Source organism: Schistocerca americana, chromosome 3, assembly GCF_021461395.2.
Source record: "Schistocerca americana isolate TAMUIC-IGC-003095 chromosome 3, iqSchAmer2.1, whole genome shotgun sequence".
Taxonomy (NCBI): domain Eukaryota; kingdom Metazoa; phylum Arthropoda; class Insecta; order Orthoptera; family Acrididae; genus Schistocerca; species Schistocerca americana.
Window position 1 is genome coordinate 690403699 of NC_060121.1, and position 15582 is coordinate 690419280.

Genomic DNA, 15582 nt, shown 5'->3' on the forward strand with positions numbered 1-15582 from the left:
CTGGCAAGCACAAGGAGCCCTAGCTAATATGGTATTTGCTTACACAACTTTACACATCGGTACCATATTTCTCTAGCACATAATTACACAGCTATCTGATCATTTAACTGAGAGAGACAAACCTTTTCACTACGGCAGTGACAGATGTTTACGTAATTCCACCGTTGTATAACTTCACACTTACGAAATTGATTGTTGTTTGTACTTTGTGAACCGTTCATATTTTTTTAGAACCATTGTGATACTATGAGAGCTTTGAATGATGTATTTGGTATGGGGTCATAATTTTTAAAGTACGTTTGAGGCAGATGACACTTTTGACATGAGCAGAGAATTTTTTTTAGGTTTTGAAATTATTGGAGGAAGCTACGATGATGTTGAGAGTTGACTGAGGTGTTATTATGTTACTATTATGATGACTATGTGTATTATGCTGTTGCGGTATGTTTATGATCAGTAAGCTGATGCTATATGAGTTATTTGATTATGCTACATATCTGTAATGATGAAATATTGAAGAAGTGTCGACGAATAAGGTAAGGAATAATGAGTAGTGGTTAGGGACTCTGGTTTGTGAAAAAGGTTATTGGAAACCAAGAATCGTACTTTAAGAGTTATGAAATGCGTGTATTTGCGTGAATATATCACAATGCTGGCGAAAATTTTTTGGACGCTGTTATATTTATAGGATTTTGTTTCTACAGATGTGTAACCCAAATTCTTGACCTGTGAAATATTTTTATATGAGACTGTCACTGTGGCAGAAACTGCCATCGTAAATATTTCAACAAGAAAGGTAAGTGACCTTGGCGTAATGCGTTTTTGGCGTCCAGCTGAGAGGTAGACGTCTGACAAAAGAAAGCCATTAGGTGCAAAAAAAAGGAGGCCGTTATCCTCGCTATTGACATTCCTTAGTAGAAAGCATCGTAAATACGACACCCTCAAACTTGAAAACATGATTACACTGTAGAGTTCTTAATTTATGATGTTTACTGAAATGAAATGATGAGAAACAGTTTATGTCTATTGTCTTGCTAGTTGAAAGATTGTTTACTGCATTATGAATTACCATATGGCTAGTGAATGACGTTTGACGCCTTGCTTTGCCTATTTTCTTTAATATTTAGTTCCTAGCTGCACTGCAGCATTGGTTAAAATAAAATTTAATAGATGTACTAATATCACTATTTTCTGTCTACAGACCCAGTAAAGAATACGTTTCTGATAAACTTTCTTGGAAAAGAGAGCACAAATAGACATTTCCCTTCACAGGAATTGCATAAATACTATTTTTAATGACTTGGTAATTTCTTTTCTAGAATAAATTGTGATGCATCACTCTAGTGTTAAGATGTGACATAGGTATTAGACATGGTCATTTTCAGTGTAATATTTTTTCTGCTTGAGCTTTGTCATGTTTAGATATAAGCTGCTGTTTGCCAGGCATAGTGCTACTGAATTTTAATTTGTGTTACTCTGCTAAGCCAGTTTTACTACTGATTTATTTTTCTTGTTTGCTGCACGTTGCCTTATATTAGTTGTAATATTGCAATTGCTTTGCCAGTTTGAATTTTTTGTCATTGATGTTTGTGTTACTTATTTTGTGCTGCTGCATTGCCCCGTCCCTTAGTTTAGCATCAGAGCTCAGTAGATTTATGTTAGCTTAAGAGGGGGTAGACTATATAAGAGAATGAGTTGCGATGAATTGGAAGAAACGCATTGAGAAGATATAAGAAACAGATTTGGTAAAAATGAGTATTGTGCACTGAGAAATAATTATTTTGAAAGAAATATGAATAGAATACAGAAAGCAGGTATAGGTAGGACTTTTTGGGAATAATGATGGATGATGGGAGATCTCCAAGAAGTAAAGAAAGTTTTGTCTGCAAAATACTGCAGTAAAACAAACCCTGTCCTTTCCTTTTGTATTATTATGCTATGTGTTTGTGTACCCTTGTGTATTTCTTTTCTTCCTGTCTCTGTGTACTGTTCCATAGAAATTTTTTTCTGTTGTAGTACTAAGCTACATTCACTATGATGAGGAATACTGTTATCCTCAAATATAATTTGCATTTGTAATATGTTATTTTCTTTGTAAAGATGTTTAGACATTATTTATTCTGGTCTCTTTTAATGCTCATGTGTGAAGTTGATGTTTCAAAAGTTATTCTGATCTTTTATGTCTGTACTTATGTCATAATTCCTGTAACACTGATGTATATGTTAGTTCAATTCTTTTGTAAAGCCTGTACTACAAATGTTATCTGTATTGTTATGTTCTTTAATGATGTATTTTGTACCTTTGTTATTGAATTCTCATGTTATAAAATTGTAATTGACACCAGTTTATCAAATTAAGTAACTTGTAAGTTCCATTTCACCGCACACGTTTCTGTTGGTCATAGTATATGGACAATATGTGAGAAGTAGAGACTGATAGTGTTTGCATGTGTGTTAATAATTCAGCAAAGGACTGGATAACAGCATTGCTGGTTCTAAGGACAATTCCAAAAACTTTGTGAGTGCACAAGTGGTGGTTTATGGACTTGCTATATTATTGGCAAGACTCTTCAATGGTGATTGTGTACCTGCACAGTCACAACAGATGGCTGCTGGCCATCTCTACAAGGACTACAGTGGGTCTACACCTTTGGTGATCCACCAACACCATTATTTCTACAAGGACTACAGTGGGTCTACACCTTTGATGATTCACCAGTACCATTATTTCTACAAGGACTGCAGTGGGTCTGCGCCTCTGGTGGCCCACCAATACCGTAATCTCTACCAGGACTACAGTGGGTCTGCTCTGTGATGACCTACCAATATTCTTCAAAACTTTGACTGATTCTGCTGTGGGTTTGCTCTGTTGTGGCCCATTACCTGCCTGCATGTCAAGAGTCAGCACTGTCTTTCCGTTAGAAGGACAACACTACTTCTTCAAGACTGCATGGAAATCCACTACTTCCGTGTGCATTTTCTTTTACTGCTCAGACTTTGAGAAAAACAATGCTATTTTACTGTGATGAACGATCAGGACTGTCTTTATAGACTGTGAGAAAACTTTAGCTTTTGACCAACATTGTATCAATAAGTGTGTGCCTTTGATTTCTTTGTTATTGTAATTATGAAAATTTTTTTCAAATCTGTATTGGCCACTGCCCAAAACAATTTGTAAAATTTTTTGTGGGCAGCATGGGGGCTATGTAAGTAGGCTATTTAGCGCTCGTATGAAAATCACTGGCTGTGCTGTGTGCAGTCTGTGGCTAGTTTGCATTGTTGTCTGCCATTGTAGTGTTGGGCAGCTGGATGTTAACAGCGCGTAGCGTTGCACAGTTGGAGGTGAGCCGCCAGCAGTGGTGGATGTGGGGAGAGAGATGGCGGAGTTTTGAAATTTGTCATGAACTGATATATATATATATATATATATGATGATATTAAGGTAAATACATTGTTTGTTCTCTATTAATATCTTTCATTTGCTAACTATCCCTATCAGTAGTTAGTGCCTTCCATAGTTTGAATCTTTTATTTAGCTGGCAGTAGTGGCGCTTGATGTAGTGCAGTAGTTCGAGTAACCAAGATTTTTGTGAGGTAAGCGATTTGTGAAACGCATAGGTTAATGTTAGTCAGGGCCATTTTTTTTGTAGGGATTTTTGAAAGTCAGATTGCGTTGCGCTAAAAATATTGTGTGTCAGGTTAAGGACAGTCATGTATAATTGTTCTAAGGGGACGTTTCAGTATTACGTATGACATTTTGTAATCACATAACTATGATGAACAATTTCTGTGAATGCAGTTGAGAATGTGAAAGCGAACCAGCTAAACTCTTACGAGACAGTGGGAGCAGCGAGGAGGAGGACTAGTTGTAAACAGGCGGGTTTCCCAGCAGGTCACACTGTCAGCTGGGCCACTTCTGGAGCGCGCTTGAAAACAAAAGAAGGGTGCGAGGCAAACACTTTCCATTGCACCTGGACCTAATGGCCGGCCGCACCAGTGCGACCCTTCGTGGACACGATGACCTGAGATGGCAGAGCGGTCCACCGCGTGGAAATCCATCTGTGGCAATGCACCACACGCACACGACCGTGACGAGACGGCCGAGGTGAAACGACGGAAGACAGGGGATAAAGGGGCATGGAGCCTTTTGACAGGTACTGTCCAGAGAAACTCGCAGACGTCAACGACGCCTGTCAACATTTCCTGGCGGAAGCCCATTGTCAAGCGACAGTAAATCATGGTTCGGTGTTCTCTGGTAGCTAAGGGTGGCACAAAGAAGAGGCATTAAGTGTCATCCTTGCCCAGGAATCCAGGAATATCAACCTGGCGTGTCAAACGCGGATACGGCATGAATTTGATAACACAAACATGGAACCAAATCGAGATGTACGTGACACGGGCCACTAAGAGAAACTTCATGAGAGGGCAGAGATGGCGGGATTGCACACGCAACAGATGGACAAAAATCCCTACTGACAGCTGCCGCAATGAGCCCCTCCCCTCCCCCCCCCCACACCCCCGTTATATTGTGCCTCGGAACAGTGGAATTACTGAGTGTGCCAGTGAACAGTGATTATACGGTTCTTAGTCCAATGCATATACGTGTGTTTCTTTCAGAGACACTTTGACTCGTGTATTTTGCAGGGGTTCGATTTATTGGTGTTTTTTTTATTAGACTGACTCGTGTATTTTGCAGGTGTTTTATTTATTAGTGGTTTTTTTTCAGACGTTGACTATTGAACTTTCAGAGCTGTTTTATTTATCAAGTTTTTTTGTGTGAGGTATTAGATTTGTGATATTTTGTTTCGTAAATTCATTCCTGTGGCATTGTTTCGTTTATCAGTCAGACAGCTATTCATTCTCATTGGACTGTGATCGATTAGCCTTTGCATGGGGCATATTTATAGTGAGGAACCCCATAAGGGTAACAATCACATAATTAATTGTAGTTTCAGTGTAACGACACAGTGATCATTGTTTGATAACTAACTGAAATATAGTAGAGTGATTAAGTTAGTGTCACAAAGTTATTTTAATTCTACAAATTAATAGTTTTATAAGATATAGAATTTTTGCGATAACCACTTTGTGAAACAAGTTTTTTCTCTTATCGTTCCTTTTTCTTTCACAGATTGTGCATTGTAATGTTCTGCTTTATAATACTGATGTTATTTTCATGTTTTTTTTTTTAAATTGCTGTGGCACCTTTGCTATTTTCATAAATTTTACTTGTTAATAAACAGTCATAAATTTTCCTGTGATCAGCTGGCTCTTGCAATGAGCAAATATTGGTGAGCTCTATAAGTGTAACAGCCAGAAATTGTTTTCTTATTAATGACACAGGGAGCATTGTTTATACTTGCTGACCAAACTAGGTCTACACTATCTTTCAAACAGGTGTCACAGATTGTTTCTTTGTCTTTGAAATTGGTAAATTCTAAAGATGTGTTGAAATTATTGTGTTTTAGCAAGTAGCTGGTGACCTTTTGCCTTTTCTTTACATTTTTGGTTTAAGTTGGGTGTGAGAAGCCTGGCCAGAAAATTCCCTACACAGTCTTTTCCCAAAGCGTTGGGGTTATGAAAGGACTGTGTTGGATTCCTTTTATGTTAATTTCTTAAATCTGTTGTCATTTATGGCATACATTCCACTTCTAAATTTACTGTGGTGTTTCTGACTATATCTGGGACGAGACTGAGCAGTGGAACGTGTTACTGCTAGAGAACAGTAGGACCAACGTCGGAACAGGTAGCTATGCTTTCTAAAAGCAAAGAGGTTTCTATTCTTGGTATGGTCCTCTCTGTCCCTTGTCAGGTCGGTATAGGAAGCTGCCTCTCTGGTCACTTCCGTTTGTATCCGTGAGGTACCCTCAGTAGGGGCCCACACCAGTCTGTCTGCGGCGAGTGTCTGAAGTTGTAAGATCTCCAGCTCAGCGTGTCTCTACTAATTCTGTAGGACAATGGATTTCTTAAGTTCAGCCTAACTAAAAATTTAATCACCTTTATTTCAGGTTTAGATCTAAAATATCTTATGTTATCTTAAATTGCAATGCAGTGTAATTCGAGTGTGAAGTTCAGAATATCTTCCAGTAGTTTCTTTGTCACTACTTTGTGAGTAAAGTGGAACCATGTGTTGATGATCCGTAACTCTAACTAAGATCATCAATCTTAAATGCGAATGTGCGTGAGATTATAATGTCTCGTCTTGACACTATTTTTCAATATAGCAACTTTTCTTTATGTTCAACCCATGTGGGGTGTACTTTGTGAGACCAGTACCACGTGATTATACAATTGTTTGACCCATAAGGTTAATAGTAAGACGATAGTAACCAGTTGTAGGTTTTTCTTTTGTAAATTGCGTTTGGATGTAATTTATTTTAACTATCAAAATTATTGTGGAGTTACACTCTTCGTGTAAACCAAGTTGACCACGTGAAGCATGTCGTGTAATCATCAAATAAGCCCTCAGCTATTCTTTTCGGAAGATTTCACAGAGAGTTAGTATGAATTTAGTATACCAGTGTGTGGTTGTTTCATGACGGACAGGATTGCGCTGCGAACGTAACTTCTTTTGGTGAAAATTGAGTTGGTTGGTTGGTTGTGATTAATTTCCTCTTGCATATGTTTCAACGTTCTTCATGTGTTATTTTATGAATGCAATGTCCAAATATAAACTGATTTATTTCTTTTTATTTAAATTCTCTTTTTATATATGTATCACCGGTTGTCGTAAGATAACTATTAAAAGATTATAATTAATGTTAGTCTGGTTGGGAATTTGGTAAGCTAGACTGGATACCTGGTGAAACAGTTGCTCAGTAATGCAAGGTTAACTTCCCCAGATAGCTCACAGCTTTTAACCCGCTTTTATTGCCTTCAATATCAGCACCGCTTTCAGAACAACTTAATGCATCAACATTACAATGTGTCTCGTGACGTTGGACGCCCGTCTGTGTGCACGTCAACGTTCGCTGCCTCGTCCCGTTTGCCGACGGCTTAAGTAATGGTTGTGGCTTTTCTATTTCGTGATCACTTAGCTCAGTGTCTGCCACTTCGATATTCGTACGTTAATCCGCGGTCGTCTTCCGTTTCAGTGCAAGTATGGTTACTTATTGGCTGATGACATTATTTCTATCCACGTAGAGAGTTTACTTAAGACCAAATCCTCTAATGGCCTTGATTTAGATCGGTTGGCAAAATTTTTCTTTGAAAGTTATTGAACGCTTATCTCATTGTACTCCTTACGCCTACTTTTGATTCGTTGAGGTTTTTTCCGTCGACAATGAATCTCTCTTTGTTTACGTAGCAGTTTTCTATTACGGCTATTAAACCAAGGTGTGTCTTTCCCATCGCTTAATATGTTTTCTGGAACATACTTGTCTAAGGCATATTGAACGATACATTTCAATTTCTTATATTTGTACCCTACATTTTCGTCCTCATATCCGAATATTGGATGTTAACTAATGTAACATTCAACAATTTGTATCCTGTCACTCCTGCTAACCAATAATACTTCCCTATCTAAAATGCATTATAATCACTGATACCCTCTCTACGTTAGATTTGTTTTTTTCTAAGAGGTCATCTTAACGATTTGATTCTCTGGCTATCCGCTAGAATTAATTTTCGTAAAAGACAGGCAGAATAGTGGTACTAGTTTTGGGTGCACGACTTGTATGTTATCCAAGGACTTAATTTGGGGCTTGTTGTTTTGCCTAGTTCTTTCTCTGCTGTCTTCCATCTCTCAAAGTTACACATTCATTTTGTATTGCCTTCATTTGGATCAATCGTTGTCTAATGCTCACTTCAGTCTCTCAACAACCTCTGGTTATTTCTGCTTATCCAGGTCCCAATTCCCTAACTACCGACACCTTTGCAATTTCTACAACTTTAATCTGCATTTAATAACATATAAATTTTGGTCAGACCCTGAAAATATTTTGCAGTTTAAAATATCGTTTCTTAATTGTTACCTCACTATTTGAAAACTTCCGACGTTTCCAGATCTCTTCCACATATACAACTTACTTGATTCTTATAACAAGTTTTAGGATGTTCTCTGAGTGGCTTCCGCTTTTATTCTTTTCCCCAAGTCCATATTCTTCTGCTATTTTCCCATGTTTTCAGTGCTTACTGTGGATCGTACTCGAATAACCTCTAATGTCAAAGAAATCATTTACCAAAAGAGCCATGATGAATCTGACATCTCTGGAAAATGTTCCTAGAAAAAATTTGCATTCGGTTGAACACTATTCTAATTCAGAGTTTTTAAGCGCAAGAAACGAGTAGCTTGATTCCTTATGTCTGACTGACCAGTTGTGTCAGGTAAAAAAAGAATGGGGAAGATTAGGGTCTTATCCTGTCATTAGGAACAGAGAACAAAATCGAATAGTACATCGTAGTGGAAGGAACTAGGTCTTTTCCGAAATAACCAACCCAGCATTCACCTTAAGCGATTTAGGGAAACCACTCTGAATGGCGGTTTGATGAATCGAACGCCGCTCTTCCAGAATTCTTGTCCGCTGCCTAAACTATTACATATTGCTCGGGCTGTAGAACAGACGACAGGCGTCTGATTTGTCGGATTTGTCGAACTGTACAGGAAATACACAAATGGTTCAATACACATATTAGTTTTACCCTTTGCCATCAAGAACCAAGCACTATCTCAAAGATAAAACATGCGGTAATTTACCAGCCAAAAGCATCATACACAGAATAACTGACGTGTTGTCCATTAGTGATTGCTACTTCGACTGTAGCAACTTTATTCGTGTCGTTTGTTTGAAAATTAAATAGATCTGCTGTAAGTAAAGTCCCCGAGGTGCGTGTCAGAACCACTATGCTTCATCTGCAAATAAACTGCAGTAAGATAGTGTGACTCTCCTGGCTGTTTGATAACGAGATGCGGGAGCTGAGATATCTTTCCGTACGCTAGCGACCTTGGCCACCAAGATCTCGCAAGTAACCAGGCGGCAAAGTGTCAGTCGGCGATGGGATCGCAGCTGGCGTGGTTTTTGGCGGCGCTGTGTCTGCTGCTGCTGCTGGTGCAGCTGCAGGCGGCGGCGGAGGCGGGGGCGGAGGGTGGGGGCGGTGAGCCGCCGGTGGTGAGGACGCGCCAGGGGGCGGTGCGAGGCCGCCGCCAGGCGTCCAGCAAGGGCCGCCCCCTGCTCGCCTTCTACAACTTGCCGTACGCCAAGCCGCCCGTCGGGTCGCTGCGTTTCGCGGTACGGATCTACACAAGCGTATTGGAAGGTAGCCGAATTACACTCTAAGACTGGAAAAGGAAAAGGGCGCGCCAAGCAGAAATTTTCCTAACGAAAAGGAAATCGGCAGATTTTATGTTCATGTACTGACAAACAAATGGTTACAATTTCAGGAAAAACTTCTGATTTATTCTAGAGAAGGGGATTCACAAATTGAGCAAGTCAGTCATGTCTTGGTTGTTGGGCTGTATGGTGGGAGATAGTCAGGTTAGTTTCAAGCTGCTGTCTGGGGTGTCTCCTGACATCTCAGCTATACACTGCTTTGATGATGGACGTAAGTTCCAAATGGCTCGAAAGTTTATAATCATGTATTACCTGTAATATGATGAACACTGGTGCATCATGAAGCAACACGTTCCACCACCATACAGACAGTGTCATCTGGGTATACTGTTTGCCTCGGCTGGCTCCTGACCTGTTTCAGAGGCTCTCGTTCTGCATTCTCACTATATGAAACAAAGTACCTTATCAAAGCTATATCAGTTAGATAGATATTGGTATTAACTTCGTATTTTCAGTAGGAAATATAGTAATTCCTGGTGCTAGTAGTGTGGGGAATCAAGCACTTTCGGTATGTCTAGTGGCATGAGCGAGATACTGATTTTCCTCCTTCACTAGGCAACTCCTAAGGCGCGCCATGAATGGAGCGAACAGGGAAACTGCATAATAATCTCATATAAAATTAAAGGTTTAAATACTGTTACAGATTATGAAGACAACTAAGCCAATGTTAAAGATTTCGATTCTCAGCAGGAACCGATAATTAATTTGTTCAATATTCCAGTTTCTACGAAAAATTACTAAACTAAAGAAAATCTGAATAAATTTTTACCAATCGCCACACAGCATCTATATTACTAAATGGTCGACTTGTTTAATATAATAACTGACAGAATTTAAAAATTTAAAATTCTGTCATAATTTACTCATTATGAGGTACTGTGTCATGCAGATGGTTTCAAACTATAAGTCAAGTATTAAAGTTAGAAAGTGGTGCAGTCTTGCGGCAACGTAATTCACATTTTGCGTATTAAATCTCTTGGAAGGCCTAGCGGTACTTACCGACCGCCGTGTCGTCCTCAGCCGATAGGCATCACTGGCTGCGGATGTGGAGGAGCATGTGGTCAGCACAATGCTCCCCTAGCCATTCTTCGTGACCGGAGCTACTACTTCTCAGTCAAGTAGCTCCTCAATTGCCCTCGCAATGCCTTATGTACCCCGCTTGCCAATAGCGCTCGGCACACCCGTATGTGAACTATCCAACAGCTAGCCAAGTGCAACAGTAGTTAACATCTGAGGGGAACCAGTGTCACCACTGTGGCAACGCGGTAGATGTAGTGCACAAATTACCCAGACTATTTTCATTCAGTATTTGAGAATGTCATCGGTGCACGAGGTTCGCCGATGACATTGTAATTCTGTCAGAGACAGCAAAGGACTTGGAAGAGCAGTTGAATGGAATGGACAGTGTCTTGAAAGGAGGATATAAGATGAACATCAACAAAAGCAAAACGAGGATAATGGACTGTAGTCGAATTAAGTCGGGTGATGCTGAGGGAATTAGATGAGGAAATGAGCTACTTAAAGTAGTAAAGGAGTTTTGCTATTTGGGGAGCAAAATAATTGATGATGGTCGAAGTACAGAAGATATAAAATGTAGACTGGCATAGGCAATGAAAGCGTTTCTGAAGAAGAGAAATTTGTTAACATCGAGTATAGATTTAAGTGTCAGGAAGTCGTTTTTGAAAGTATTTGTATGGAGTGTAGCCATGTACGGAAGTGAAACATGGACGATAAATAGTTTGGACAAGAAGAGAATAGAAGCTTTCGAAATGTGGTGCTACAGAAGAATGCTGAAGATTAGATGGGTAGATCACATAACTAATGAGGAGGTATTGAATAGACTTGGGGAGAAGACGAGTTTGTGGCACAACTTGACAAGAAGAAGGGGCCGGTTGGTAGGACGTGTTCTGAGGCATCAAAGGATCACAAATTTAGCATTGGAGGGCAGCGTGGAGGGTAAAAATCGTAGATGGAGACCAAGAGATGAATACACTAAGCAGATTCAAAAGGATGTAGGTTGCAGTAAATACTGGAAGATGAAGAAGCTTGCACAGGACAGGGTAGCATGGAGAGCTGCATCAAACCAGTCTCAGGACTGAAGACCACAACAACAACAACATTTGAGAAGCCAGTTACTTAGCGACTTCCAATAAAATTTACACATTACCTTTCGAAAGAAATGTGGTCTAAGTGATCCATACACGAGCTGCAGACCTCCAGGATAGCGGCCCTGTAGAGGATGGAACTTAATTAAAATGTGACCAGCCGGTTGGAAGTCACCAACATCAGCCTTGGTTGCGGAAAGCAGACCTACAAATGGTAGAGGTAACATCTAGTGGTGACGATTCGGTAACTCACTCCTAGACGATGTCCGGCATAGTCTACCCCCCATAGCTGGCATCCTGTCTAAAATAAGCAGCCTGTACGCGAGCTCATACCGGCATTCTTTCTGAAACAGTAGTACTTCTCACCTCCATGTGATAGAGGAACCGAGGCTCAAGGGCGTGGCCATTGGGCAACCCTGACAGCAATGGGTCAGCTTTTCTGTTGTGTTCGTGATTTCACTGCTCCGGTTGTGTCGTCGTGCTGCAATAGGTTCGCCTTTCAGGAGATCTGGGATGCAATTTTTGCTGGGTCAACATATCCTGCGCACTGCTTCTTATCCACTAACTGCCTCTGTTACTGAGGTTTCTTGCGTCAACCATGCTATGATGTCTACTGCTAAGTTGACCACAGAATTCTTCTGTTACGCCAGACGAAGTCTTAGTGTAGCAACTCCGATGTTCATAATCCTCTTGGGATATCTGCTCTGCTATACAGGTTTTATCTTGGGGTTTATCCCGGAGAAAACGTCCATTGCAGTCAAATCAGGGGAACGTGCAGGCCAACTGATAACACCGTCACGATCGGTCCCGCGACCAGGATAGAACTGCGTCAGCGCTTTTCTAGCCCCGAAGGAGTGGTGAGACGGTACCAGATGCGTCTACGTATTTTAGTTTCTGCTTTCTCTTAGGAAAGCCAGTAGCTCTTCGGTGAGAGATTGTGCACGTCTTGCACGTTTTAAGGTTTCTTCGATGAAGTGAGGACAAGAGACGTGGTCTCCAATAACCCCAAACCAGACACTCAAATTTCAGTGCCTCTGATGTTTAACTTACCTCAGCCAGTGCGGTTTCTCAACGACCTATATTTCTTACATTCAGTTTCCCAGAGTTGGTGAAGGTGGCATCACTGGGAAAGAGAAATCTTTGAGTAAAGAACCGGTTGTCCTATGTGACGTCAGAGTTGAGAAACATATTTCCATTCGTCTTCTGACTGTTGGTGTGAAGTGGCACACGATGCAGATGGAAACTCTTGGTGTACAGAATACGAACAAAGGTGGACTGACTTATTCCAGAGCCACTTATAAATTCTCTGGAGTTAACAGGTGGAACATCCACACCAGCTGCTAGAACATCAATTCGCTCACTCCACTGGTTGCAGATTTGCGCCTCACCCTTTGTGTAGTATTCCAGCTCCTTCCGATAACAATTTTTTCGAATTCGCTTATTTGCCATTCTTGTTGGATACTGTTTCTTGGAATATCTTTAGATATACGATGCGTGTTCTTTTGGACATGTCCAAAAGAACGAACTCCAGACACTCATGTTTTCACAGCCGCTTATGAGGCTGTCAAGGCTTATATGCTACTGTTATGTGTGTGGTGTCTCTTCTTTCTAATATGTCCGACAGCATTTCATGGTATCGTGAGTGTGGATGCAACCTAGGCCCGACCTCCTGAGAGATTCGTGATAAATTCTGCGAGCAATTTGGATGGTAACAGGGGGCGCTATGGAAGTAGTGTGCAACATGTCGGGAATTTGGAACGGGTGCGAGGTGCTGGGGCTAGCAGCGTATTTAACACTAAATTCTTCTCGAATCTTCATATGGGAATGATGCTCTAAGCTCCCCCCTTTTCTAACTCCGACTATTGCTGTTGCACATGGAACAAGAAGAAACGCGAACTGACTGTAATCGACCCTGCAAGTGGAGTAGAAAAGAGTTTGGCACCTGCAATAATTTAATTGGATAGAAATTAATTAGATAAAGGAAAGTTTCATTAACGTAGCGAGAAATGAAAGGGTTGCTCTACCGATTAACAGAATTAAGTTCTGTCCAAAATAACAATTTGATTTATTATGACTAAACTCAAAATAATAAACAAAACAAATGAAACATTTACAATACATCAAATTGGATACTCAAATATACGCTGTGAAGGTGAAGTTGTCCATAAACTAGATTGTGACATTTATGACCAAGTGGTATGTGGAGCCAATTGCTTGCAACTTAAATCTTAAGAGAAATACCCAGCCAAACCAACATTAATTTGCTGCTACAGTAGCGATAACTCAGATAATGAACACCCAAGACTGAAAAAAGTTAGAAAAGACGAACAGGCGCGCGCTGCTGAGCTCTGATAGCAAAATTCCCTAATCTTCCGGTGCTGCGGATGTACATTACCAAGCTGTCTTCTTAACTGCAAGGGCACGATCTGGCATACCGGAGGTGATGGCTGGTTGCTTCGACATCCCATCGTGGTGATGATAACGTCGTGAGTATAGCCCGAAACAAATTCTCCTGGTCTGGTTGTTCCAGACTAAAGACTTCCTAGCAACACAAATACGCCTCTGAGGGAGACGAAGAAGGCTCACTACACAATCACTGACGGTACAGTGAGTGATTTTAACAAGAGAAGTCACGCAGTAACTCTGGTACAGTCAACGTTAGCCAAAACTGCTCAAGACGGACAACATAGGCCGCTTGTACACAGAACGCTCAATTGCCAACTGTACTCGGAAAGTTATGTTGAAGCCGAAACTTCAGTAACTTCGTCAAACAGTTACAATTAAATGAAAGTATATTAGACAGCCAACGGAAGGCAGGGTGTCCAGAGCAGCGAGAGCTCAGTCTTGTAATCTACTCTGACCGAAAGGCGAGAGCCGACTCTCTCAAGAGCACCTGTACAAGCCGAACACAGAACATTCCCACCCCCACGACAGTGGTCGTGGTTAAACGTTCCAATCGGCAACTCGAAAACCGGCGGAAAATTCCCCTCTATTGCCGACGCAGTATTATTCCACCAATCGAGATACTTGGCGCCAATTTCTGCGCCGATTTTGCTACGTCACGGAGCCATTGACTGGGCAAGCCAATCACAGTTATGATTTTGCAGAAAACGCAGGAATTTGCCCGCCAAAACTGCCTGGGAACACAAGTCATTCCCACGCCTCGCTGGTAGCCCGCCAGAAAGTGTTTTCACTAAGTTTCTGTAAAGTAACGGAATCTCTAGCCCAGGTGCCCCATCAGGCCCCTCTGGGCGTGTCGCCCCCACTCTTATGACAATGTCAGCGTCTGGAAAGCATCCACTCGACTCCCTCAAACCTGTCGGCTTAACCCTTCCAAGATCTGCAGACCGGACCACCCGGGTGATGAGAGACCCTGCGTGGGAAGTCCGTGTGTGCAGGAATAGTGACTTTTCACCGCATGCAATTAGAGAGGAAAATCGAATTACTCAGAGTAAGATAGAAATATGAAAGCAGACTCGTGCCACCTCTCACAGGAAGCATGCTTGAATAGCAGAGGTGGTGACGGCGACCGCTCTTGTAAACTGTGAAATCCGGGTTGGAGTCCCAGTCCAGTACAGATTTTCACTTGTCGCCACTGAACTATATCAATGCCCTTACGCAGCTGACATCGGTATTTCTTTTCCCTCGTGTTCTCTCCAAGTCCGTTCTGCAGTCTCCGTAGTGAAATAGCATTCCTACTTTTTCTAATCAGCGCTCGACGTATGTGAACGATACAAACAGTGAAAGCTAAATTTCCTGCGTGCCGATTTTATACCAGTACCACGGTGATGCATCACTGTTTCCTCCTTACCCCACGTGACTGATTTCCATATCTGAGTATGAACTAACGAACTCCTGTGTAAGGCACAAAACGGCGGCATGTTCAAAACAAATAGATTCTAAGATATAAATGTTGTAATTTCTCCTAAACCAATATTCTGATTTTAAGGAACTAAACCACTTAGAGTATTACAACAATACCAGCACAAAATACCACAGCTTCATTTGTAAAAGCGTACTTCACACTGATGCTCTGCAGTTAGTCATTAGCAAACTTTTGACATTGTTTAATGAGACCTCTTTCACAATTCATCTAGGTGAAAACAGAATTATGCTATCTTAAACAGTTCCAGAAAGGGGAGATG

General features: G+C 41.1%; 1 protein-coding gene across 1 annotated transcript in view; it reads left to right on the forward strand.

Annotated features, from left to right (window-relative positions):
- Window positions 1-8908: 8908 nt before the first annotated feature.
- Window positions 8909-15582, forward strand: part of LOC124606316 (juvenile hormone esterase-like) — a 61830-nt gene continuing 55156 nt past the window's right edge. Inside the window, exons 1-2 of the mRNA XM_047138299.1 lie at window positions 8909-8932; window positions 9075-9230. Coding sequence (XP_046994255.1) covers window positions 8909-8932; window positions 9075-9230 — 180 coding nt within the window. The remainder of the gene's footprint in view (window positions 8933-9074; window positions 9231-15582) is intronic.